At 49.9% G+C, this 26,115-nt stretch overlaps 2 protein-coding genes across 13 annotated transcripts in view; one reads left to right on the forward strand and one right to left on the reverse strand.

Moving 5' to 3' along the window:
* On the reverse strand, window positions 1-26,067 carry GPR143 (G protein-coupled receptor 143). The gene is made up of 9 exons (XM_068532949.1): window positions 25,785-26,067; window positions 22,591-22,700; window positions 21,543-21,637; window positions 14,706-14,798; window positions 12,155-12,264; window positions 10,485-10,593; window positions 8,958-9,075; window positions 7,533-7,776; window positions 1-725 (listed from the first exon to the last, which is right to left on the reverse strand). Exons 1-9 carry the CDS (start codon window positions 26,050-26,052, stop codon window positions 631-633), a joined length of 1,242 nt encoding a protein of 413 aa, XP_068389050.1. The 5' UTR covers window positions 26,053-26,067; the 3' UTR covers window positions 1-630.
* The window catches only part of SHROOM2 (shroom family member 2), a 168,501-nt gene continuing 149,376 nt past the window's right edge, over window positions 6,991-26,115 (forward strand). For 4 of the 12 annotated variants that reach the window (XM_068532936.1, XM_068532943.1, XM_068532945.1 and 1 more), the window contains exons 1-7: window positions 6,991-7,802; window positions 8,928-9,100; window positions 10,583-10,924; window positions 11,342-11,493; window positions 12,034-12,484; window positions 12,797-12,874; window positions 22,288-22,314. In XM_068532936.1, coding sequence (XP_068389037.1) covers window positions 12,413-12,484; window positions 12,797-12,874; window positions 22,288-22,314 — 177 coding nt within the window. In that variant the 5' untranslated portion in view covers window positions 6,991-7,802; window positions 8,928-9,100; window positions 10,583-10,924; window positions 11,342-11,493; window positions 12,034-12,412. Of the gene's footprint in view, window positions 7,803-8,927; window positions 9,101-10,034; window positions 10,057-10,172; window positions 10,925-11,341; window positions 11,494-12,033; window positions 12,485-12,796; window positions 12,875-22,287; window positions 22,315-26,115 lie in introns of those variants that run through there. The other 8 variants (XM_068532937.1, XM_068532938.1, XM_068532946.1 and 5 more) reach the window with 8 other exon arrangements.

Below are 26,115 nucleotides of genomic sequence, written 5' to 3' on the forward strand. Positions count from 1 at the left end.
TCAACGGATGGAAAGATGGAAACGTAGGCAATGATCTGAGCATAAGTCAGGTCCCAGGGATTCCTTTGACTGAATCATTGCTCAGCACAACGTGGGGACCGAGGGCTAAATTGCCGGTCCAAGCCTGTCCTCCGCTGCCCCCTAGTGGTGGATAAGGAACTTGCTGTGCAGCGGCTCCTCGGTGCCCCGTCGGTCCTGCTGCCTCTTCTCGTGGCCTTTTGGCATCATCACTGTCTGACTCAAGAGCATTCGCTGGCGGTGTTGTTCAGACAGAATCCAAGTCAGGCTGGGAGCTCGGACACAGCTACTTTATTAACTTTTCCAAGGACCTGCATCTGGCATTTAACATTACAGCCAGATCAGAAAAACTAATGTCAGTGGAGAGTCTGGAGAAGCTGCAGAGTGTCTGATCTCGAAGGACACTCCCCCTGCCATCCCCAAGCGCAGGCTCACGGATCGTCCCTCCTACCGCAAAGAGGGTCCTGGGGAATCCGCTAACGTGGTGATGGGAGTGAGATTTGGGGGGACGCTACACCCTGCAGTGCTCTGATTGCGGGCGAGAACACAGTCCTAAGGGATGAGAAACGTGGAGTCGGAGGGAGACGGGGTCTGGACCTCTGTCTCATCCTCTCACAGGTCTCCCTGGGCTTTTGGAACAGATTCAGTCTCCTTTCCGTCGCGGGACACACTTGCAACATGGATTTCAATTGTGCTGGCGTCAGAACCTGGAGAGGAAAAAAGACTGTCACGTGACGGTGTCCGTGTCCGAGAACGTCTTTCACAAGCTTCACAACCGTCTGTATTTAAAAAAGAAAATTACATGATACTTTCACCTGCATGTGGTTAAATCATTCCAAAGGACAAAAATCCTACAGAATCATCTGGGGCAGCTGATGTACAACCTCCCTGAAGGGAGGTCCACCCCCGCCTCCCTTCCTCCAAACCTCCCCACCGGGCAGCTCACCGCATCTCAGCCAAACCCTGTGGATGCTGCAGCCCAAACGGAAACAGACTGTTGACACGGGGGAGTTGCGGAGCCCTGGGACACGCTGTCTAAGGGGCCCGAGACCTCGGTGCACTGTGGTGACGGTGGGCACAGCTGCCCAGGGGTCACTCGGGGGCAACAGCGCTCTGGGGTCGCCCGGCCACCTGCTCTCAATGCCACGAGGTGCCCCAAGGACTCCTCTGACTAAAATTTAAGAGGAGGGACGTAGGTAACAATCAGTAGAATGAAAGCAAACATCACTCCAGCCAAAAGAGTAGTCCCGGAGGTCTGTTTAATCATCCCAACAACACGCCTTCCTTTAGAAGGTGTGGGAGATCTTTGCAACAGATGTCAGAATTGTTCTTTCTACGGATATCACTCCACAAATATCCAGGCTTGCCTGCTGGATGCCAGGTTCTAGGGTGTGTGTGTCAGGAATACAGCGAAGGAAGACGCAGAGGAGGGTGGCCTTTTCAGCTGTGCATGGGGCAGGTGACTGCCCTTCAGGAACATCTCCAAATCCCAACTCCCTCCACCGAGAGGCCCCGCTGACGGCTGCAGCCTCCTCCCCTCATGTCCCTCTGCTCACTCACAACCTTCAGGCACATGCTTCTCTTACATCCAAGCTCAGTGCTGCCCCAGGGCCTTTGCACATCTCTTTTTCTGCCTGCAAAGCGCTCCAGATTTTCTCATGGCTCACTCCCACACCGCATTCAGGTCTCAACTCAAATGTTACCTCCTCCTCAAGGAGGTGTCTGGGACGCCCATCTAAAACCACTCTCCTGCCCCCTCTTGACGTGTTCTTCTTCGCAGCACTTCTCGCTGCCTTGAATATTATACAGTTCTTTGTGACTTTCATTCACAAATGCTGCTATAATAATTATTATGTAATTATATGGAGAGTCTCAGTGGACAGCGCATTTGTCCACCTTAGTCACCACGGTATCTGTAGTGCCTCAACCAGCCCCCGGCACGATAAGCTAACGTTGAATGGCTAAATACCGTGGGGTCACCGCCTTGACACCCGTGGGACACGGCACAGGCACCTCAGAGCACTCATGGAGACTAACGTATAAAACCCGGCAGGAACAAGCCCGGAGTAAGAAGAGCCACACTTCCAGTTTTAGAGGACACTTAGGGGAAAAAGGAGAGGCCGTCAGCACGCTGTGGGCTTGGAAACGCCTGGGGAAGCCACTTCCGCTTCCAGAACCGCCCGCCGGCCGGAGGGGTTCACCGGCGCTTCCCGAAGGCTGGCTTCTCTCGGCGTCGCTCGCCGTTCCTGAGCACGTCCTGGGCTCATGGGAACTTGTGTGCGATTTCTGTGGTCTTTTCAAAAAGCCTCTGGGTTGGAGGGTCACACGGGGGCTCGTGATCAAGGTCTGGCCCGTGACCTGACACTTTGGGATATATTCTGCCCCCTTTTTCGGAGTTCCTGCTTCCTTGCCCGTCCCCCGGGGCTCCACGGAGGAGACCCCTTTGTGTCACGACAACCCTGAGCGTCAGGCGCCAGCGCCGCCTCTGAACACACACACACACACACACACACACACACACACCCGCCCCACGCCCCTGGCCCGCAGCCCCGCCTGCGCCGAGTTGGCCGGCTGCTTGCAGCTGGGCTTTCCAGCAGGCCTGCCTTTCCATGGGTTTCCTCGTCTGGTCTTAAAGTCTCTGAGAAGCAAATCCAAAGAGGCCATGGTGGTGGGGGTGAGGGACTAACTCTCTATCGGTGCGTGTGCACATCTGAGTGTGCGTGCAGGAAACGCAGCTGCCAGCGACCTCCCAGTGCCCAAGGGCCGAGCGCCTTCCTCGCAACTCCCGTCAGGGAGACTGGCAAGCCCAGGCAGGTTCTCGAGAACGTCCCGGCTCCACGCAGACCTGACATTTGGGAGGCACAGTGGATGCCTCCGGTGCCCTCAGCTGTTGTTCTTGGATCCCTTAAAGCCTCGAGGCGCTAGATCAGAAACCCAACCAGGTGGTTAGGAGCATGAGCCATGGAGAGCGTGCAACCCCTGGGCCTGCGTCCCCTTCAAGGTGTTCAACTGGGTGCAGCCAGCCCGACAGAGTTGGAGGCCCTGGGGTGTGTTCCCTCTCACACTCCCCTGGCAAACACGACCCATGGCGCCACCTGGTGTTACGTGGAGGGGCAAGTGATGGCAGAGAGAATCACAGACAAAGAATGGGGTGTATGAGACAGAACAGAGAAATGGGGGACGGTAAGGGGGAAGTGCGGGAGAGAACAGGCAATTTGGGGAGATGTGAAACTGTGATGGAGGATAAAGAGATGTGGGGGAGACGCAATGGTGGGAGAAAAGAGTACTGTGGGAAACGGCAGAAACTTGGTGGGGGGCAGGAGATGCGGCATTGCCAGGCAGAACAGAGGATTACGGGGAAAAGAGTACTGTGGGGCAGACTGGCCGTTGTGGAAGAGAGGCATTGCGAGAGAGAGAACTGTGGGGGATGACGGGCAATTGTCAGAGAGAAGGAATTACGCTGGAGAACAGAAATCTCTCCGAGAAAAAGAATTGGGGGAGCGGTGGAATGCCGTAGCAGAAGGAACTGTAGAAGACAACAGGTTTGTGAGAAACCATGAAGAATCCAGAATTGTGGCAGAAAATGGGAAATTGTGGGAGCAATAGGGGGCTGTGGGAGAAACACAGAACTGTGAGAAAAGCAAGGGGTTGTGGGGGAGGATGGAGAATTGTGGGAACAACGAGGGATTAGGGGAGAGGAAGGGCAATTGCGGGTGAGAGGGAATGGTGCCAGAACTAGGGTATTGTGAGAGAGACAGGGAATTGTGGGAAAGACACCTGGGGGGAGAGAAAAGACGTGCGAGAGAGACATACAGTTACGCCCCCTCACTTCCATCCACTGTGTTCGGCAGAGGCCACAAGCTTCCTACCTGTGGACACACTACACGTGCTCTCTTCTAACGACAGCCTTCTTCGCCTCCCCACGTGCCCTGCGTCTCGGCCCTACCCCACTGACGCAATCCTTATACCCCCGTGGTCCATCTTGTCCACAGCCACACCCCTATCCCTGTGGCCACGCCCCTCTGCTTTGCCACAGCAAGGGAAGGCCTGTTCTCGTCAACAACCCCTCCCCGCCAGGCCTCTGCCTAAGACACGCCCCCTTTGTGACCACGCCCCCAGCTCCACTGTCGCCCCGCCCTGCCACCGGAGCCGTGCCCCCTGCCGGTGGGCGGGGCTTGGGGGAACCTGGTCCAGGGTGACGGTGAAGGCTAGGGGAGCAGATCTCCTGAGAAATACACCCCCCCCCAACCCTTGAAGGCAATGATAAGGTTAAAGTATCCATCAGATCCTGAACTTTTCCGTAGTGAACACAAAGTGTCCCTGTTAAAGAAGGGCCAGAGATCTGACACTACGCTTCGTAAAGTTCATGGACAGAGGAAATAATATTTTAAGGTTTTCTGGTGCTCACCAGTTAAAAACCAACCAGGTTTTTGCTTATTTGTGAGAAGTACCCTTTTTTCTTGACTCTTAGTCCCAAGGGAAATTCTGATTCTTCATAAAGATGCGATTTTGAACGAAGTTGTCATAGAGAATTACACACAGATTCCCCTCAATGTTAGCCGTTGCCATGGCCACGAAGCATGATCATCCAATCAACTCTCCCACATCCATTCACTAGGCTAGTCCTACAGGCAAATCTGAGTGCATCTCTCCACTTAAAAACCTTAACTGGCCTCGCGCTGGCCACTAGATTAAATGCAAACTCCTTAGCAGAATCCGTAAAAACCCTTCGTTATCTGTTCCCGACCTGCCTCTCCAGCTTCCCACAAACCCCACGCTGTGGCCACCCCTGAACAACGTGCAGACATTCTGCCCTGAGTCTCCACACAGGGTGTCCTCCGGGCTTCCCCCTCTCCCATTGCAGTCTGCGGTGCAAGACCCAGTCTGAACATGACCTCCTCCAGAAACCCTCACCCATGCGCCAACACCCATGGAGGCCCTGCTTTTCTGTGTCCCTTTAACGCATCAGACTTTTTAGAATAAAATATAGTATTGTCTTTACTTAACTGATACTTGCAAGTTTCCTACATGACACTTCCCAGGGACACTCACAATCCACACACACCGCCCCCGCCCCTCAGCTAAAATGCTGTTGACCATATTGCAGAGGCTCGATGAATATTTGTTCAAATTCAGTTGACTTATGTCAAGTACCTAGTAAGTGCCAGACACCACGTCAGATACTTCCTATCGGAGGCTCAGCGTAAGCCTGTTAGCCTCGAAGTGAATCCTAAAGTAGTAGATAGAGGCTTAAGGATATGATAAACCTGTCAAGCTTCACCTTAACCAATGCAAACAGGGAGAAGCCTAATTGTATTTACTGCTTCGAGTTTGTATCTCTGGGCTCTTCTCCCACATGTAATAGTACTTTCTGTATTATGAGTAGCTTCCTACCTTTACTAAAGAGACTAAAAGCAAAGTGGCTGGAAAGGAGGAGAAAGGAAACAGCCCAAGACCAAGCCAGCCGTATCTCATTTCCAAGATTACCACTGTAGACATTAGGCTGCCGTTTCCTGAGGGTTCTGGCAGCAGCGTATACAGCCTGTGGTATAAGAACAGGAGTCTCCCGCGTGGGGGTCATTCTGCCCCAGGCTTGTTTCCTGACATGTATCCACATCGTTAGCCCAGATTGCTCTGCCTTCACACTTTAAACGCAGATTGGAAATTTTCATGGACTCTTTCATTCTATATCTCGCCAACATTTGCTCCATGTCTCCGCTCAGGTTATGAATATGGTAATGGGACTTATGTATGCTTACTAGAGTTAGCATTTATGGAATGCCCTCTGTGTCCCAGCACTATTTAAGCACATAGCACAAAGATCTATTTAATCTTATGAAAATCACTGTCATTCGCACCCTATTAGAGGTCAAGAAATACTAAGTGAGATTTGCAGGAAGGGCTAGTCCTCAGCTCACTTGGAGGAGGCCCAGATGGACAGTCCTGCGCCCAGAAGCCACGAGCCCTTCCTGGAGGTTATGATCATGGCTCCTGCGTAGCAAGTCCATTCCTTATACTGAGGCCATGTGCCACCTTGCTTCTAACAAGCTTGACAAATGTTGCTTTTATGCAAAGAAAGTGCCTACTCATTACAAAGTCTTACTAAAAAAAAAAGGTTAAGAATATCTCAACTCTTTTTTTCCCCAGCTCTTTTGAGATATATTTGACACAGTACCCCAACTCTTATGTTACTAAGAATTCTTTAAATCTTATGTCTAAGAAGTCTTTACATCTTATAATTAATTACTCTTAGGCCTTTTAGAACTAATTTCCCACCAAAAATGTGTAATTTAACATAATTATTATAAACGCCTATTGGGCCCTTACCACGTGCAGTGGTCAAGCATGAGTGCAAGACGGTACATGGGCCGCAGAGTGATGCATTCTGGTTAAAAGCGTTTTCAACCAGCCCCAGTGTAATAAAGTGGGAAGAGGGAGGGGCTTCAGGGCCTCAGTGGGGACAGAAGGAGGGTGTGGGGTGGCCTCCTCCCCAAGCAGCATCTGTGGGAATCAACCCCCTGACCCCCAGAGGAGGTGCTGCAAACATGTGTCCGCTTCTTGTAAAGAATTTCCAGTCTTGTTACTCAATGCTAACAGCAAAATGTCTGCTCAAGAAGAATCTTTCAAGGGAATAAAGATCTGCATAGACCAGGGACGGTAAAATTAATCAGCTATCATAACCATGACAGTCCCTGAGATTTAGTAAGGAATACGGATCATAGGTCTAGCGATTATTCTCTCTCATTACCTATCTTGATTAGAATATAAATGAGCTTTTTGTAATAGTAAATTCAGAATGCAGAGCAAATGGTAAATTATAAGGTTACAGTATGTTTAATGAAAAGTACATATAATAGGTTTATTTATATAAATAGTGTGCATGAATATATAAATATAAAATGTATGTAATAGGTTTAGTAGATGGCAATCTTTAGAGAAACATTATTTGGGCCTTGAACTGATACTTTCTTCCTCCTTATCAGCTGGGTTAATAGACATAACCCCAAATCAGATTAAACAGGAGCTTAAAAAGAGGACCAATCTGAGGACCACAGTGCTAGAGTCTTGAAGTGAAAAGGACAGATCAGAAGAGCCAGCACCGGACGACCAGCGTGTTATCTTAAATGTCCCCGAATGAGGTGGACAAACCAAGCTGCAACTAAAAGCTACAGAGGTCAGGTTGTACCATTCATTGTCTTACAGCAAACGCTCGCGACGGGTTTGAAGTGGCAATTTATCTCATATTCAAAATGCCATCCAGCCCAAGGTGGAGCCAGTTATAATTATTACAAGGCTACAGTGCTTAATAACCAGAGGAAAGGTACCACTATCATAGTAAAAGGAGAGGAGGAGGATGAGATGCAAGACTAACATTGTCACTTTCCATTCTCGCCTTGAAGCAGGTTCCAGACATCAGGACAGATCCTATGCACCAGCCACCTCGCCGTTTATAAAGCATTTCCAGGGGAGCCAGGGGCCCCGCTGTCTGCCAGCCTTGGTGGAGGGGCTCTTACCTTCAGACAGCAGGCTCAAGGCCTCGTCGGAAGTGTGCCCGCCGGCCCGCACCTCCTTTCCGGCAGCGCGGCTTTCCCGGGCCTCACGGGAGCCCTTCGGGGACGGGGGACCCCGCTCGGCGGCCGAGGTGCTCATCGATTCCCACTGGATCTCCTTCCTGGGAGCCCGAAAAGCCGGCCGGCAGCCTGTCCAGCCGTGGAAGGCCAGGGACAGCAGGAACCCTTGGGCTGGATTCAGTATCCCCTGGCAGGGAGGACAGAGAGACAGGGGTGAGTCACGGTGGGACAGTGGATATCAGAGCACTGGGTGGTCCCAGGGTGACTCGGGGCCCGCTGGGCTGGCCTCACTGCGACCTGCCCCACTGGCTGGTGTGGGGCGAGACAGAGATTGGCTGGAGGTGCTGGGCCCTCAAAGGTGCCTGAAGACAGAGGAGGTGGGGTGGGGAGAGGAGCTGAGTCAGACCAGAGGCGGGGGGCGGGAGAGGGGAGGCCCTGGGCGGCCCAGCAGGGCTGTGTCACCTCTGGCCCGTGGCCGCGCTCTCCCGCAGGCACTCGGGGCCCTGCCCCTCGCGCCCCTGGCAGGATGTGAGTGCACAAAGGCGCCTGAGCCTAACAGTCTAGGAAACTTTGCTTACGTGTGGTCCCTGCACGTGACCACAGCACAGGCAGGGGTGGAGGCAGCTAATGCTGGTCTTAGCCTCCTGAATCAGCTTTCCCCCGACTCTGAAGCAACGTAAATTTTAATTCTGTGTAGGGCACCGTGCATCTCTCCACTAACAGCTCGCGTATGGATTTTTGTACTTGGAAACGCAGTATAATGAAAACATTGAGGGAAACTACCCATGCTCTTTCCACCTCATTATGATTTTGTGTATTTCTCGCCAATATTTTTTCATACACGTGTTACTAGGTAGTTGAAATCAGTATATTTTTAGATCTTGCATTTTTCACTGAACACTAGATTTCACAATCGTCATTTTTTTACATTGTCATCTTCAACATCGGCATAACACTCCTCAAGATCAAAGACCATCATTAACTTAACCATTCCCTTTCGTTTAAAACAATTTGGGTTATCTATAATGCTTTATAATTACGGATAATGTTATAAGCAATACCTGAATCCCTATGGTTTTTCCAGTCTGAAACATTTCTTCAAGAGAAATTCCCTGATATTTTAAATCTGCCTGGAAGGTTTGATTCACTTGCCAAGTTGATTTACCAGAGTCATATCCATTTAGTAACGATCCCAACACTGAATGAAAATAGCTAGCTCGTGGACCAAGGCCAGATGTAAGCATCCCAGGAACCTATTCAACTCCCTGCATATTTAAATAACATATAGATCATACTTCTGAGTGGTTTTATCCCTTTTTGTTTTTTTTTTTTCTTTAGGAAGAACATTTTAAATTAAGATGGACCTACCATCATGAACCACGTGGTCTTGGCTGCATTTCTGACCTGTTTCAAAGAGGCTCCATGGATATCGGGTTGCATTTCAAGATAGAATAAAAGGCTTTCATTGATGATATTCGACACCCAACTGTTAGAAAGAAAACGGCCCACAGGTGAAGAGAACATGTGACATAATTCATTTTTAACGCTGGGGGTCAGGGACCACGCCTACCGAGACCTAGAAGTCCTGGGGCGGGGGGCAGTGCCTGCTTAGCAGCAAGAAGGACGCAGCACACCAAGATTCTGACGTAGGAGATGCCACCCCTCTCAGCCCAAAGCAGAGACCAACAGGTGCTTCCGATGGTCGCACTCAACACCACATCAGGTGGAAGATTCTAGCACATGTCAAATAACCCAGAGTTCATCCTTCCTCTGAAGAGTAAGCTAATGTTTTGATGGAGACCAAAACAAATCTTGACATTTTATGTTTGAATTTTTTGAGGTTATTGTTGGCAGGGAGGTGACGTTTGAAACCACAAGCTCTGTGTATTTTTAGAGGGAGCTAATTTACGTCTCTCGCAGGAGACTGTCCAAACAAACCTCCCCACATCAGATCAATTATTAACCCCACAAAGGCGTGCTCTGTCTTGCGAAGCATTGCTTCACCACAGCAAAGTGTTTCCTGATTCCAGTCGATTTGGCATTGGTTACAGGTCTATGCCCAGCACACCCACTTAAAACGCTGGGGCACGACACCTGTGGCGGGGGCGGCGGTTAGGGGGAATGGCAGGTGGGTGGACAGTTGAGGACAGGAATATTACTGTCTACCCTTCTTTTTTTTTATTATTTTTGTTTTTTTGGCCGTGCCACGCAGCTTGTGGGATCTTAGTTCCCCAACCAGGGATGGAACCCATGTCCCCTGCAGTGGAAGCGTGGAGTCCTAACCACTGGACCGCCGGGGAAGTCCCACTCTCTACCCTTCTTGCCTGAGCGGTGAGTCACAACACTAAAGATGGGCCCTTGCCCTATTATCTTGTCAGATACAGGAATCCTGGTGTCAAGACTGATGCAAGGACTTCCCTGGTGGTCCAGTGGTTAGGACTCCACGCTTCCACTACAGGACGTGCAGGTTCGATCCCTGGTCGGGGAACTAAGATCCCACATGCTGTGCGACAAAAAAAAAAAAAAAAAAAAAAAAAGACTGCTGCAAATGGGTGGATTTAGAAGGCACTTGATATGAATGCTAACCCCAGAGATGGGACAAAACTCCGGAGGCACATGGTTGGGATGCATCAAAACTAAACTCGGGACATTTCGTTCTGAGGGCTTTTTATATAGTTTGAGTAGATGTGACTATCCTTCCAGAAGTTCACGGATGGTAGACTTGCCTTCCTGTCTCGCAAGCATTTCCTCCAAAGGCACCTAGCACAAGTTTCAAAAATTTCCTCTCCAAAGACGCTTCCCTTTGGAACTTTCAGGTCACACTTGGAAAAGCAAATGACAGGCGGTTTGCATTTCCCTTCCCAGCGACAGTTTTAAAAAAAGAAGAAAGGTTACCAAATAATGAAAACCAGCATTATTTTGAAAAATCGGGTCTTGATCACGTCTCCCATCCGCCTCTCGTTCTCCGTGTAAACTCCTTGTCTTCCTTTTAGTAAAGAGGCCACTGTGAAGAGCAGAGGGGAACAGCACGTAATTTCATTATTTACGTTTCCCGCGTGCAAAGGAAGGGCAGTAAAGCAGATGGGAGCTCAGCAGCACAACCAGGAGCGCGTGAAGCCCAGCAAGACCCGGCCATGCTTTCCTCACCACCTCCACCTGGGACTTCTCGGAGACGCACGGGAATATAGAGTTTTTAAACGTTTACTATGAAATCACTTTAGATTTACACAAGATTTGCAAAGACAGTACTGAGAGTTCCCGACACCCAGCTGTCCCCAGACTTAACATCTTACACAGCCACAGTCACATTGGTCACCATGAAGAAATCAACACTGGTACAGTGCTGTTAAACTACACTCTGGGTTTTATCTGGATTTTACTAGTTCGGGAACCATATTTGTTTACGGTTTATATTTTTTACTATAAAAATAATGCATGCTCACTATTTTAAATTGTTGAAAGATTTGACATTTGTCCTTGCAGACAAGTTGGAAAATACAAAAAAGTTTTAGGAAAGACTTGATAACCCATAGTTCACCCAGAGAAAACCATTGTTAGCACCTTAGCGTATTTCTTTCCAGTCTTTTTTCTAGAAGTCATTTTCATTTGTTTGATGTAATCAAATCACTATTTTTCAATGCAATTTTGTTAAAAAAACAAAAAGCTGTATTTAATAGACTAGTTTTATGGGGGGAGGGGTGTTTTGTTCTTAGTTTTTATTGCCGTATAGTTGATTTACAATGTTGTGTTAGTTTCAGGTGTACAGCACACTCGTTTTAAATGCAGATCTGCAAAGAGAGATCCAAAGAGCTGCAGCGATTTTTCTCTCCCTAGTGGTAGAGCACTTCACTTGGGTTAAAGTTCTACAATCCACAGCTGATCCTCAAGTGACCTTTCTGTTAAGGTGTGTTTCTTTCTTCTCATTCTGCCCGTGAGGGACCCACAGGGCGGCATGAGGGGCCTGGAGACTTGCCCCAGGGCACGCTTCCTTGAGGATGGGATGGGGGCTGGAATGCAGGTCCCCTGCCTTGGCCCGGAGGTCTGTCCAGTGCATTCCGCTGACTCACAAGATCCCTCTCACCCAGTTCTTCCTGATGCATTTGACTCACTTCCTGTGCTCTCCTTCCTGTTTACTGCCCAAGTGGGAGAAGACACAGGCCCAGACATCACGGGAGGGCCCAGGCTCCCAGGACGGCTCAGTCCACATCCGTCCCTTCCCCTCGGCTGCCCTTTCCTTTCCTGCTCCCGTCTCCCCTCCACAGTTTTCCAAGGCCACTCGGGTCCTCCGGGGCACGCCAATGGCAGACTCAGGATGAGCCCAGACAGAAGTGAAAAGCCCCCTGGTCCCGGCTTTGAGCTGGCAGACGTTGGCCAAGAACTCGTACAGCCCATCAATGAGTAGGCTCGCTCCCTCTCGTTTATTAAACCCCCTCACTTTCCCCAGCTGTATTCTGCCCCCCTCTGGAGGATGACAGACGAGGTCCGTGGTCCCAGACAATGATCAGAGCCCGTGGCCTGGGGCCGCAGCCGTGGCCTGGCCCCCAGAGAACTTCCCCGTGGTTTACCTGCAGTCACTGTCTTTCGGAACAGGATGGGGTTGGCCACTAGGACGAGCAGCAGAGGCAAGTACGTGGTGACGTAGTGGGGGATGGCATGCTCTAGACCCCTCTCACACCTGAGGGAGGAAAGCCGGGTCATTCTCGGGAAAAAACGGGGCTTTGCCTGAGATGCGCCGACTTATCTGGAAGTCGAGATAAGAGGACCAGATCGAAGAGGGAAAGACACAGATGGACTTCTGACTCTGCCCGAAGGAAACCTGACTCATGTCTCACGTCTGCGGACAAGCGATAAATCACAGAAGAAAAAGGAGAATCCATCATGGTTCTGCTTGTCTCGTAAGTCAGGGAGCTTTTAAAGTTCCCTGCTGGGAAAAGGTGAAGAGAGGAAAAGGCTCTCTGGGGTGGTGGATTCCCGCCCCCCAACTCCCCCGCTGGGTCTCTCAAACAAGTGGGTCTCCCCCCACTTGTCTTTCAAGCAAGACAAAGGCATTCTATGAACCAGCACTTTCTACGTACGTGCTAAGCCTGGCTGACATCACGAATAAGATCCAAGCTCTGTCCTCGACCAACTCAAAATACCCAAGCCTCACGCTGCACAGGATATCTGTTCTCATGGTGACGGATAATCATTTCACTGGTTCTTTTCAGGGAGAAGGACCAGGATTTCTACCGATGGGTCTTGAGAACCATCCGTCGCCACAGGACACGGTGGAGTGCCACACACAGGTATGTTACCAAGGTCGGGGCTATCAGTTAACAAACACATAGTGTAGAGGAAAATGGCAAAGAGGAGGAGAGAATCCAAAGCAAAGGGGGTGTTGCCCAGGCCCGACCCCAGACGGGGTGGAAAAGCAGAGGAGGGAACAGCTCCTGTGGCCACGGAAGGTGGAACGAGACAAATGCTAGTGTTCTCGTTTTCATATGTGTGAAGTGCTCACACCAGAGGGCAAAGTGGCTGAAAATGCATGAAAACAGCTAAGAAAAATGCAGTGCCCATCTTTGTTGCCTTAAGGATGACAATGCCACCTGAGGATGGTGCCTTCTTTTTGTTTTTTTGTTTGTGTGTTTTGGTTTTTACCCTGAAAGCCGTATTTTATTGGAGTATGGTTGACTTACAATGTTGTGTTGCTACCTTCTTTTTAACAGAAGCTTTCCTCTTCAGCTGTGAAAGCTAAACTATGGTCTGGAAGGGCTTGAGGGGAGAAAGGGAAACAAAAGGAGGAAGAGATGAGATTCGGATGCCCGTGCTGAACGTTAGGAACAAATGAGAGAGGGTGGGAGCCTGCAGAGCGCCAAGGGCTCTGGGTCGTCGTGGGCTCTGAGGATGGATATACGGAAGGAGATGCTTCAGGGGGGCGGCCTCGTGGAGACCGCGGGGCACCTTGGCGCTCCTGAGTGCCCTGCAGCAATGGCTCCCTCACGCTCAGACGCAACGTCCCCAGGATCCCACAGGTGGAGGCCAGAGATAAAAACTCCCTTTCCAATTAAGCGCATCCCTCTGCAACAGCTGCTAACTCTGTATTTGTCCTTTTCGGGTTCCTGGGGAGAGTGGGCTGTTTGGAGGGTTCTACACAGAGGCCTGGGAGTAGTCGCTGTCAACAAAGCAACACCAACGTGGAGACATCTGAGTGAGTGGCTACAAGAAATCGAAAAAGAAGGGGCAGAAACGGTCTACACCACAGGTCAGCAAACTTTTTCTGTAAAGGAGCAGATAGTCAATATTTTAGCCTTCAGAACCCTCACAGCCTCTGTCAAAACTACTCAGCTCTAATGTGTAAAGCGGCCATAGACCATACATACACAAATGGGCACAGCTGTGTGCGAATAAAGCTTTATTTACAAAAGCAGGCAGAGGGCCGGATCTGTCCTGAGGGCTGTGCTGTGCTGATCCCGGGTGTACACCGTCCTGAAATCACAGACAAAGAGACAGTGTCCAACCTCTGTTTTTCAGTTTTCCATGGAAAATTAGAGTGTATATCCTTGGAGGGACCTTGAGTCTTTACAAATGGTTGCACAGATGGGATTTTAAACTTGAAGAAATGCCTGAGACAATTTCAGAGGCCACATCGCCCAGTGTCTGTGTTCAGAACAGCACAGGATGGAGAGGTTAGAAAGTGCAGACAGCAGAGGCTTAAAATAAGCTCGTCAAGAGCGAGCGACACTTTGTGTCTTCGAGCCATCTCCGACTCATTCTTGGGATGTTCAACTCACCTGCTCACCCAGAGGAAGCCGGTTTGAAGAATGAAAAATAAACAGTGGGCAGGGGAAGGCTGCGTCCGTCTGGAGGGGGACAGGCCTGGAGCCTGGCACACAGGCTGGTACGGAGGAGCCGTGCCCCCAGCTCTGCATCCACACCGCGCACAACACCAACCCACACGCACAGGACAGGCAGAGGCAGGGACGCTAACTCAAGGTGCCACCCACTGTGCTCTCAGCTGCACGGATCCAGGACGCTGGCCTGCCCGCGCGCTCGGGGTCAGCGCCCGGGCGTCTCCTGCAAGAGAGGCGGGGGGGTGCAGGCGTCGGGGGAGCGGGTTTGCTGGGAGCCCCGGCTTACCTGGCCACGGAAGGGTAGTACAGCATGAATGCTCCCTCTACGCAGAGCAGTGCGGCCAGGCCCCAGGCCATCATGTGGTAGAGCAGGATGGTACTGGGGGAGGAAGGAGCAGGATGGTACTGGGGGAGGAAGGAGCAGGATGGTACTGGGGGAGGAAGGAGCAGGATGGTACTGGGGGAGGAAGGAGCAGGATGGTACTGGGGGAGGAAGGAGCAGGATGGTACTGGGGGAGGAAGGAGCAAAGGGGCGGCCACGCCTGAGGTCCAGCGCTGAGCAAGCCCCGAGCTCCGCGAGCGGCAGGAAGATGCACACAGAGCAAACCCTTGGCAAACAGCTGCCTGATTTTGCCTGTGAGGTTTTTATTTTTCCTCTGATTGAGGTGAAATTCATATAACATCAAACTCACCATTTTAAAATGAGCAACTCAGCGGCATTTAGGACATTTTGCAATGCCTGGCAACCACTCATCTACCATCTGTCTCTATGGATTTGCCTATTCTGGACATTTCATCTAAGGGGAGTCATACACGACGTGGCCTTTTGCGTCTGGCTTCTTTCCCTCAACCTAAGTCTTTCAAGATTGAGAGGAGGGGACTTCCCTGGTGGCACAGTGGATAAGACTCCACGCTCTCAATGCAGGGGGCCCGGGTTCGATCCCTGGTCGGGGAACTAGATCCCACATGCATGCTGCAACTAAGAGTTTGCATACCACAACTAAGGAGCCTGCATGCCGCAACTAAGGAGCCCGCCTGCTGCAACTAAGGAGCACGCATGCCACAACTCAGGAGCAGGTGAGCCACAACTAAGGAGCGCGCCTGCCACAACTAAGACCTGGTGCAACTAACTAACTAACTAAATAAATAAAAGATTGAGAGGAGCGAGGCACGGGTACCTCATAATTCCTCCTAAGTGCCTGGCTCCCGCAGTAAGTAAGCAGCTCCTGGCCTCTGTCCTTCCTGAAGTCACCTCCGTACCTAATATGCAAGCATCTTAATGCTCAGTCCAAACCAAGAAGAAGGTCTCTAAGAAATGGGTGGTTATTCGACGTTCCAGGAGAGCGGGGAGGTTTCCTATCTTGTTCCCCTACCCCCCATTCCCTGCATAGTTCAAATTCTCTCATCGTCACCGTCTCCATCCTCATCTCTGTACTCCTATGCACCCCACCCTGTACCCCTGAGAGATTCGAGGCAGCCAGCCTTGCAGGTGGGTCAGGACGACGGACCACCTGAGCCCGTGCAGAGCTACCTCGCTCTTCCAAGACAGCCTTCGTTTGCCTCTTCTGTGCAACGGGACGGGGCCCGGGGAGGCTCCCTCAGAGATGCCCACTGTCACTCAAAACTCTGCCAGATGGGACTTCCCTGGTGGCGCAGTGGTTAAGAATCCACCTGCCAATGCAGGGGACACGGGTTCGAGCCCTGGTCTGGGAAGATCCCACATGCCATGGAGCAACTAAGCCTGTGCGCCACAACTACTGAGCCCGTGCACCACAACTACTGAGCCCACGTGCCGCAACTACTGAAGCCCGTGCGCCTAGAGCCCGTGCTCCGCCACAAGAGAAGCCACCTCAATGAGAAGCCCGCGCACCGCAACAAAGAGCAGCCCCCGCCCGCTGCAACTAGAGAAAGCCCGCGTGCAGCAACGAAGACCCAACACAGCCAAAAATAAATAAATAAAATAAATTTTTAAAAAACCACAAAAAAACCTCTGCCAGATGCCTGGCAGAGAGTGCAACCCCTGGCCCATCAGGACTTTAACCCTGCGGATCCGCCGTGGGGACAAAGGGCATTGTCAGGGATGGGGTGAAGGGCGCCCTTCTACAAGGAGACAGGAGGGAAAAGAGATGGCCCAGAAGGGCATGCTTCAGGGAGGAACCACGGCACAGCTGGCCCACTGGGCGGCCATGCGGACGCGGCTGCACCTTCGCCTCCCCTGGCACTGCTGGTTCTGGAGCAGCCCTTCCCTGACCGTCCGGCTTTGGGAGCGCATGGCGGTCTGTCCTGCCCAGAAGTCACAGGCCTTGCAGGACACTCAGGAAACTAAGGAGCAGCTTTGTGCAGGGGCTGGGCTGTGGCGGGGTGGCATCTGCGTTCCAGACGCCAAGCCTGGGCTGCAGGGAGCCGCTGGTGTCATCTCCTGGGTGGGAGGGCAAGGCCAGCTCGCGCTCCTCAAAGCCCAGCCCTCGGTTCCCCCCCGACCGCCGGCCCCAAATGCCCGCGAGGGGAGGAAGTCAGACCCGGGCCGCAGGACCCAGGCTGCGGCCACGTCAATAACCGATACAGCCAGAAAGCCACACCCATGTGGCCGCGATGGATCGATCCGGAGCAGCCCCGGCTCAAGACCCTCGTCCCTTTTTCTGACGGCAAGCCAGCTTTCACGTGCAGGCACGCGAAGGTCCCCCCCAGACCCTCTTTGCTCTCACACTCTCCTTTTCTTAGGGCAAGCAGAGCTTCTCCCGGGATCTCAGGTGCCTGCCGGCATGGTTAAAACGTGCGTCTCCCGCACCTGGAGCCCAAGAGGCCGTTTACATGTTAACTTTCAATCTGCCTTAATGACATTTCTTAGGGAAAATTCTCCAGCGCCAAAGGAAACAGCTAAATGCTGGAAGGATCTAGAAGGGTATGTGGAGTTTAATCCAGCCATACCGGAGAAGTCTGGCCCCCTGCCTGGGAATTCCTCGGGACCCCTCTCCACCAGCTGCAGGCTCTTCATTGCCACCTACAGAATCCACTCCACCCTCGGCTCTGGAAACAAGCTGGCGATTCAGAGAGGGGCTCCAGAGGCTTCTGGACCCACACGCTCAGCTCTGGCTCTAAACCACCCAGGGCCGGCCCCTCAGCGACCTCACCCTGGGAAGCGTGACTTCTGCTAGGGACAAGGGCGGGGCTGGGTCTCCGTGGCTACAGAGCACCCGTCTTATTTCTCTGCTGTGTGCCCGCTCCTTTTTGATGGGAGAGCTCACTTCACTCCCGGCGGTCCTCCTAGCCCTGGAACCGTGCCCTGGCTCTTGCCCTTGGGAGGCATCTGGACGTTCGGCATCCCTGGAGGGCGGCCTCCTGTTTGATGGGCGGGTCCTTGGAAGCCAGGCGTCCTCTAGCCCGTGCACATCGCAGACTTCTGCCTATCCTAACGCCAAGCTCCAAGATGAATTCCAAACACCCGCCGGGGTGTGAGGAGGGCTTTCTGATTGCCTGTCCTGGCTTCTGAGGGCTCTGTCTGTCCTCCGGGTCCAGAGAGATGTCACACAGCCCTGTCCAACTCCAGTCCCTCACGGGTGGAGGTGCATTTCCTATGACAGCAGGAGACATACTCTTCTAGCTTCTGTTCAGTGCTCCAAGGTTCCTCTTATCTCCACAACTAACTGGTGGTCTATGAGACCTCTAATTGTGTCATAGCTCCGATCCCTCCCAAACTGAGTGAGGGAACCATCACACTTGCACTCAGCGTCAGGGACAAGGTCTCCTCATGCTGCTTGCTGCCTACACAAAGTCATTCTCCCTTTTTTCCTCAGTAACAGAACCTGGATGTCATGCAGAGCAGCAGCACGCTTGGATAACCAACTATATTTCCTACCTTCTCTTACAGCTAAGTGTGGCCAGAAAACTAAGTTCTGGTCAATAACATGAAAATGTTATTGTTGTGTAAAACTCCCATGGACAACAGGCCTGCTTAAAACAGCTCCCTGCTTAAAGGGATCTGGCTCAGGGGACAACAGGCCCCTTTTGCATTGCCCCCTACCTCCTTCCTGTTTTCTGGAATGCTGATGTGATGACTGGAGCTCCAGCAGCTATGCTGGGCCATGATACCTTGAGGGTGGAAGTCATATCATAGAATGGTGGAGCAGAAAGAGAGAAGGAGCTTGGGTCCCTGATTTCCATCATAAGAGCCCTAGATTGCCCACCTCTGGCCTCTTTTAGAGTGAAAGAGAAATTCCTATCTTAAGTCACTATTGTGTTATGTATTTTATGTAGCCAAAACTAATTCTCACTGATATACCTGGTTGGCAGCCTTTAACCTTAACTATCTTCCCTACAGAATTTTCACAACCAAGTATACCTCGGTTTTGTACAGATGTGTAAGAGCTTGGGAACTAAGGCAAAAAGGTAGAAGAAAGAAACCCAAAAATGAAGCAAGTACTAAATTTCAGGCCAGAGAGACAAAGTGAATGATGATGTGATATACATAAGGGATACCAAGGATTTTAGAGTGGTGATTCACTAAGATTGCCCAGTGTAGTCTATAGCCTTAATATGGTCTTTATTTGGTTACTCACATTGGTTTTAAAAGTGAATTTATTCAACCAGTGGTGCTGGGGCAACTGGATATCCACCTACAAAAGAATAAAGGCGGACCTATCCTCACCTCCACACAAAAATTAATTCAAAGATCTAAATAAAATTGTTCAAACTATAAAACTCTTAGAAGGAAACAAAGGTATAAATCCTTGTGACCTCGGGTTAGGCAATGGTTACTTAGATGACAGCAAAAGCACAAGAAATAAGAGAAAAAAACAGAAAAACTGGATTTCATCAAAATTAAAAACTTTTATGCTTCAAAAGATACCATCAAGTAAGTGAAAAGACAACCTGCTGAATAAGAGAAGATATTTGTAAATCATATATCTAATGAGGTACTCGTATCCAGAATATATAAAGAACTCCTATAACTCAATAATAAAAAGACCAACATTGTAGTATGCAAACTATACCTTGATAAAGCTGTTAAAAATATTTCTGTCAAAAAAAAAAACAAAGGGGCTTCCCTGGTGGCGCAGTGGTTGAGAATCTGCCTGCCAATGCAGGGGACACGGGTTCGAGCCCTGGTCTGGGAAGATCCCACATGCCACGGAGCGACTAGGCCCGTGAGCCACAATTGCTGAGCCTGCGCGTCTGGAGCCTGTGCTCCGCAACGGGAGAGGCCGCGATAGTGAGAGGCCCGCGCACTGCGATGAAGAGTGGCCCCCACTTCCCACAACTAGAGAAAGCCCTCGCACAGTAAACGAAAACCCAACACAGCCATAAATAAATAAATAAATAATTCCCATTAAAAAAAAAATTGTTAAAAACAAAACAAAACAAAACAAAACAAACAAAAAAAAAACAAAAAATAAAAAATAAAAAGGCCAACAGCCCAATTAAAAACTGGAAAAAGGAAGTGAAGAGATATTTCTCCAAAGAAAGTACACAAATGCCCAATAAGCACATGAGAAGATGCTAAACATCATTAGTCATCAGGGAAATCAAAACCACAATGAGATGCCACTTCACACACAGTTGGATGGCTAAAATCTTAAAAAACCAAACAAACACACAGAAAACAAGTGTTGTTATCACGGATGTGGAGAAACTGGAACCATTAAACATTGCTGGTGCAAAGGTAAAATGGTACAGAGTCTTTGGAAAGCAGTTCAGCAGTGCCTTATAAGGTTATACAGAGTTACTATATGACCCAGGAATTCCACTCCAAGGTGTATACCCATAAGTATATGGAGAAAACATATGTCCACACAAACACCTGCGTACAAATATTCATTGCAGCATTATTCCTAACGGTCAAAACAACGGAAACAACCTAAAAGTCCAGTGACTGGTAAACGGGTAAAATGCAGATAGCGAAACAATGGAATATTATTCAGCAATGCACAGGAATGAAGTACTGATACATGCCACAATATGGATAAACCTTGAAAATAACAGGCCAAGTTTAACCAGCCAGATACAAAACGCCACATATTGTATGATTCCATTTTCAGGAACTGTCCAGAACAGGCAAATCCAGAGACAGACAGTAGATTTGAAGTTACCAGGAGCTGCGGGAGAGGGAAGAATGGGGAATGACTAGTAACCAGTACAGAGATTTGGGGGATGAATAACACGTCATAAAACCAAATAATGGTTATGGTTGCACAATTCTGTGAATATGCTCACAAACAATGGATTTTATACATTTAAACAGATGAACTTTATACAGCTATTTAAAAAGAAAAAAAGCAAACAAGGGCTCCGTGCAAAGGGGACGTAACAGAAGTGGACCACGAACTTGGTCGGGGTCACATCCTTCCTGGGCCTGGAGCCAGGAGACCAGGACACCCACCGTGCCCTCCTGCTTCTCTTTGGCACGCAGGTTCTCTGTGTTTCTGTCTCCTCCATAACGTTCACATCCCAGCTCCAACCCCAGCTCCCAGTTACTGAGCGCCTGCTATGTGCCAGGCTCCATCCATAACCATCCACGGGTACTATCACATTGACTGTTCCCAGGAACCTCCTGAGGTGGGTACTGTTTTACAGCCGAGAGAACGGAAGTCCAGAGAGGTTCAGCAACTTGCCAACAGTCACACAGCTAGTGAGTGATGGGGCAGGAATTTGAACCCACCAGGACCAAGGCACTAACCCTTCCTGGGTTCCTCCCAGGCAGCCCCTGGCAGCTCCAGAACTCTTGGGCTCCGTATTTAGCGTACTGTATCAATACATACATCTAAGAACTTTTTTCCTAAACCTTTAGATACCATCAGAATTTTTTATTTTCATGCCAATTCTTTTTTTTTTTTTTTTAAGTCTTTGTCTTGTGCCAAATATTTAATTTATTGAAATACTGCTTTCAGGGTTTTAAAATCCTCAGTTTTTTTCTTGGTAGGGGGCACCCGGAGAAATCCTCGATATTTCGATTGTGCCTTCAGCCTTTTATAAAAATGAGCTGGCACAGATGTTTCGCGGTGGAGGGGTCAGCTGAAAGGTTCTGATCAGCTGGGTCTGCCGTACAGAGATGGAGCGCTCAGCGGTGTCTCCAACCTTCCCTCAGGCAACAAACTAGGGCAGAAGCCAGAGGGCTTACTCTGAATACCTCTGTCCCGCCGATCTCCGGATCACCAGGTAGGCATCGACCGCATAGCAAAACAGCCACCAGAAGCAGGCGCTGTACAGCAGCTGGATCCACATCTGTAATCGGGAAGAGCCAGCATCAAAGCTGCTGCACGTGGGTTCCAGACTGCCCCGTCCGTGAAATGAGCTGGCAGACGCCCACATCCTCTGACGTCACGGGGCAGCACATGAAAGCCCTCCGGAGAGGCTTGGAAACCCAGGCTAGGATGTGGCCTGGGACGGGCATGTGCCTTGGTGCCCTGTCTGCTCAGCTGCACCGGGTCCAGCGAGCCCTGCCTTGTGCTACACTTGTAGTCAGGGAGATAAAGGGCTCAGGTGTGCAGCTTGGGCTGGCATGAAGGTCTCTGAATGAGAAGCCCTTTTGCTGAGGACCAAGGAGGACAGGCAGGAAGGACCTTCCCAGTAGAAGGAAGGGGGCGGCTCTGTACGTTAGAAGCAGCACGAGATCTATATACTAAGACGGAGGCTCCATCGGGATGCAGCCGGGAAGCAACAGAGGGGAGGAAGGGAGAGATGATGACAGTTCTGGCACAGATGGCGGGGTCAACAGGGCATCAGTGTCCTTTGAGGTCATTCACTGGAGTGTTAACTTGGCGGACAGAGCAATACGGATGAACAAATTGCTATATTTAAATATATATTTTGTTAAGTAAATACATCCATTAAATCGATAACATTTTTTTTCTTTTTTTTCTTTTTTTTGCCAGCTGGTTTTGATTGTGGCTGGATCTAAGGTAAGGATTGAATGTGTGTTTAAGGGTGGGGATGGGGAACATACTAGCACAGTGGTTCTAAAACTGGAGTGTGGGTCAGAGGCCCCTGGAGGGTTTGTTAAATCACAGACGGCCCGCACCCCAGGGTCCCTGGTCAGTGGGGTGAGGGCTCTGAGCACGTGCATTTCTAAAAGTTACGGTGGGCTGGCGGGAGGGATGGGACCACACTTTGAGGACACAGCGTAACGAAGCGGGGCAAAGGGGAGGGAAGGGGGAGGCCAGGGGAGGTACACTTACCGCACTCCCCATGCAAAAGGCGGCGGGCCACACGTCTGTCCCGTTCACGGCTGAGATGCCGTCCACGAAACTTGGGAACCCTAACCACACCGTAGACCGGACTGTGATACCTAAGGGAGAATCAGGTGATGCTTTGTATCTGCTCCTAATGCAGATCTAAAGGTGACTTGTTGACTCTGTAAAAATGATGGATGGACGGATGGATGGATGGATGGATAGGTAGGCAGATAGACAGATAGATAGGAAGGGAAAGAGAAAGATGTGAGGGAGACAGGGAAGAAAGAAACACACGCTGGTGTGTGCAGAGAGACAGAGAAAAAAATAAGACTCAGAAAATAATTATTATGGTAGTGGAGCAATCCCAGGCACTTTGATTTCGACGTCAACCACCATTAGCCACAATGCTGTCCCTAATGTTGTCTGTTTATTTGGCGCCCAGGAGTGATTACGTGAATAACAATCTATATTTCTCGGCTATATTTTTAATGTCCAAGTTAACTAGCCCTCACATAAAAAAGAATGATTGAAAAAGCACATTCTGACGTTTAAAAAGATAGTTCTTTCATTCTTTAAAAAAAATACATTTAAGATTTTCACAAATTAGCTCTTGATAATCTACTTTTGACATTTATTATTTGTGAGTTTTCCTTGCTATCTGACCCAAATATCTAATTCTCCTCAACACAGTATACACACCTAAGGCATATGTTAGGGTTCTTTGTTAGGTAAGTCAATAGATAGCCTTTGTTTAAGCATTCACTATGCAACACACTGGTCAAGGGGACCTGTGAGCAGTACAGGGTTACACTCTAGTGTAGTGCGTGTATTTCACACACAAAAATATACATCGTATCACATGCTACCAAATATACACTGTGTCATATACCGCTAAAGGGAGACTATGAATACTAAAAGCCTAAGATACAGCTTCTCATTCTTAAGCACAGATAACAAAAATAATGCTTTGCTTCTGTATAGTGCTTTGTCGTTTTCAGCACAGAGCTCTGCTTTGAGCTCGAGAAACACTTTTTTTTTTTTTTTTTGTATCTATATGAGGTGATGGATATTTACTAAACCTGTTGTGGTAATCATTTCATGATAAATGTTAAGTTATTATGCTGTACACCTTAAACTTATACAGTGCTATATGTCAATTATATCTCAGTAAAACTGGGGAGGGAGTTCCCTGGTGGTCTAGTGGTTAGGATTCTGTGCTTTCACTGCCGTGGCCCGGGTTCAATCCCTGGTCAGGGAACTGAGATCCCGCAAGCTGCACGGTGTGGCCAAAAAAAAAAAAAAAAAAAAGATATTTTAAAAAAACACTGGGGGAAAAAAACCACCCCATGAGATAGGCATCTGTATTTCTTATTTTTCAGGGAGGAGGTCTGGTCACCAAGCCTTCCCCTGATTCCTGCTTCGGCTCATTTGCCCGCAACGTCATGCACCTTCCTTCTAAAGGCCAAAGGATATACGAATATTATTTTGCTGACCCTCAAAAGATGTTTGGGTGCAGCTCTATTTTCAGATATTCAAGTTATAGAAACTAGATTATTATTAAGATGCTTTTCCAAAGTGCTTTAGCAGAATCAGGAAGAAAACCAATTTTTTATTTAATTGTCTTGCACCGAATTGATTTTATCCCTATAGCTTCCTGTGTTACTCCTCGAGTCTAAGAAAGTGACTAGAGGTTCCATAGCATTTATCTGAAGACAGGATTCTTGAGTGTCTCCAATCACACAACCAGGAACAGGAGAACCAGGCCCTGGGACACACAGCCACCTGTGCCCAGATAAGCACTCAAGGTGCCCCAGAAGCTGCTGCCACCCCCTCACGGCAGAGCGGTGGAAGGCACTTCAAATACCACCAGCAGCCTTTCCTTCAAGAGCAAACATGACTGAAAAACACAATTCCAAAATGCCAGCACCTGTCACCCGATTGCAAAACATGGACAGTATTTGGATCCTGATTCGAACAAACCAATTGTAAAATAGCATTTATGAGACACCTGAACATACACCAGTGATATTAAGGAACTGGTTTTCATTATTTTGGGGTGATAATGATATCTGTGTGATATATATATGTTTTTTTAAAAATTCTTATCTTCTACAGCTATATATTGAGATTTGTGTGGGTGAAATGGTATAAATTCTGGAATCTGCTTCAAATTAATCCAGTGGAGAGTGGGATACGGGGATGGGGTATAGATGAAGCTAGGTGATGGGTACAGGGAGTTCATTACACAATCTCTCTATATTTGCATATGTTAAAAAATTTCCAAAATAAAAAAGTTAAAATGCTTGGCAATATCTAGCACAGAGGTTTGTAAAATGTGCCATGCTAGAGTTGAAAGCAGCGGTCAGCAAAGTTTCTGTAAAGGGCCAGAGAGAAGATATCTTAGGCTCTATGGGCCATAGTTTCTCTCTTCAGCACTCACTTCTGCCCCTGTAGGGCCAAGATGCCCCCAAACAGTGCACAAGTGCAGGGCATGGCTGTATCCCCATAAGACTCCACTTATGGACGCTGACATTTGCATTTCATGGAATATTTACATGTCAGAAATAGTCTTCTTCTTTAGATTTTTCTAAAAACACTTTAAAATGTAAAAACTTTCTTAGTTCATGGGCCATAGATAAGAGGCAGCAGGCAGGATTTGGCCTAGAGGCTGCAAGTTTGCCCACCTGTGGTATAAAACCCAAACTTAAATAGATAGATAAATAAACAAGTAAGTAAATAAAAATGTAATATATATATGGGTTTCTTCCTGATTCTGCTAAATCATTTTGGGAACGATTCTCTGTTGTGTGTGTGTGCACGCGCACGAAATATTAACCGTTATTCTCTCACTAGTGGTACAATTAGGGATGCATTGTATTTTCTGGGTTTTCCTTCACAGCACCGTCTAAAGTTTCCCTAGTAAGTGCAGTAACAAATACATCAAACTGTTTAAAAAAAACAACGGTCCCCCGAAGGAACTTTTACCGACCATCTTGCATCGCAGAGTCCCCTGGCCGTCCAGTCCGGTCCCCGGGGAGCCGCCTCCGGCTCGGCCCTCCCACCCGTGGGCCGGGCGTCCTTACCCGCGCGGCGACCGGGTCCCAGGCCGGGGGGGGGGGGCGCGCTCATCCTCGCCCCCGGCCGGGAGCGACCTGCGGGCCGCGCGGACGGGTCCCCACCCGCGGGCGCGCCCTCACCCAGGCAGCCGAGCAGGTCGCAGGCGGCGGCGGCGCGCAGGATGCGGGCGGAGGCCGGGGCGCGGGCCGTGGCCGGCGGGGAGGCCGAGGGGAGCCCGGGGCCCGCGGGCCGGCGCCCGGGCAGCAGCCGCAGGAGGCCGAGCGCCAGGTGCAGCGCGCCGCTGCCCAGGCACAGCGCGTGGAAGGCCCGCGGCTGGAAGCTCAGCATCAGCTGCGTGGCGGCGTCCCGCGTGGCGCAGCAGAAGGTCCCCAGGCGCGGGGAGGCCATGGTCCGTGCTGGGGACGCGGCTCGGGTCTGCCGGGACCCCGCCGGCCCGCCCGGGTCATGTGC

This window comes from Eschrichtius robustus, chromosome X, assembly GCF_028021215.1.
Source record: "Eschrichtius robustus isolate mEscRob2 chromosome X, mEscRob2.pri, whole genome shotgun sequence".
Classification (NCBI taxonomy): domain Eukaryota; kingdom Metazoa; phylum Chordata; class Mammalia; order Artiodactyla; family Eschrichtiidae; genus Eschrichtius; species Eschrichtius robustus.

Coding starts and splice junctions, on each gene's coding strand:
- GPR143 (XM_068532949.1), bottom strand. CDS start 26,052: ATGGCCTCCCCGCGCCTGGGGACCTTCTGCTGCGCCACGCGGGACGCC. Junction 14,799..21,542: donor CGGAGATCGGCGGGACAGAG/GTATTCAGAGTA, acceptor TTCCTCCCCCAG/TACCATCCTGCTCTACCACA. Junction 726..7,532: donor CTTGAGCCTGCTGTCTGAAG/GTAAGAGCCCCT, acceptor TTTCCTCTCCAG/GTTCTGACGCCAGCACAATT.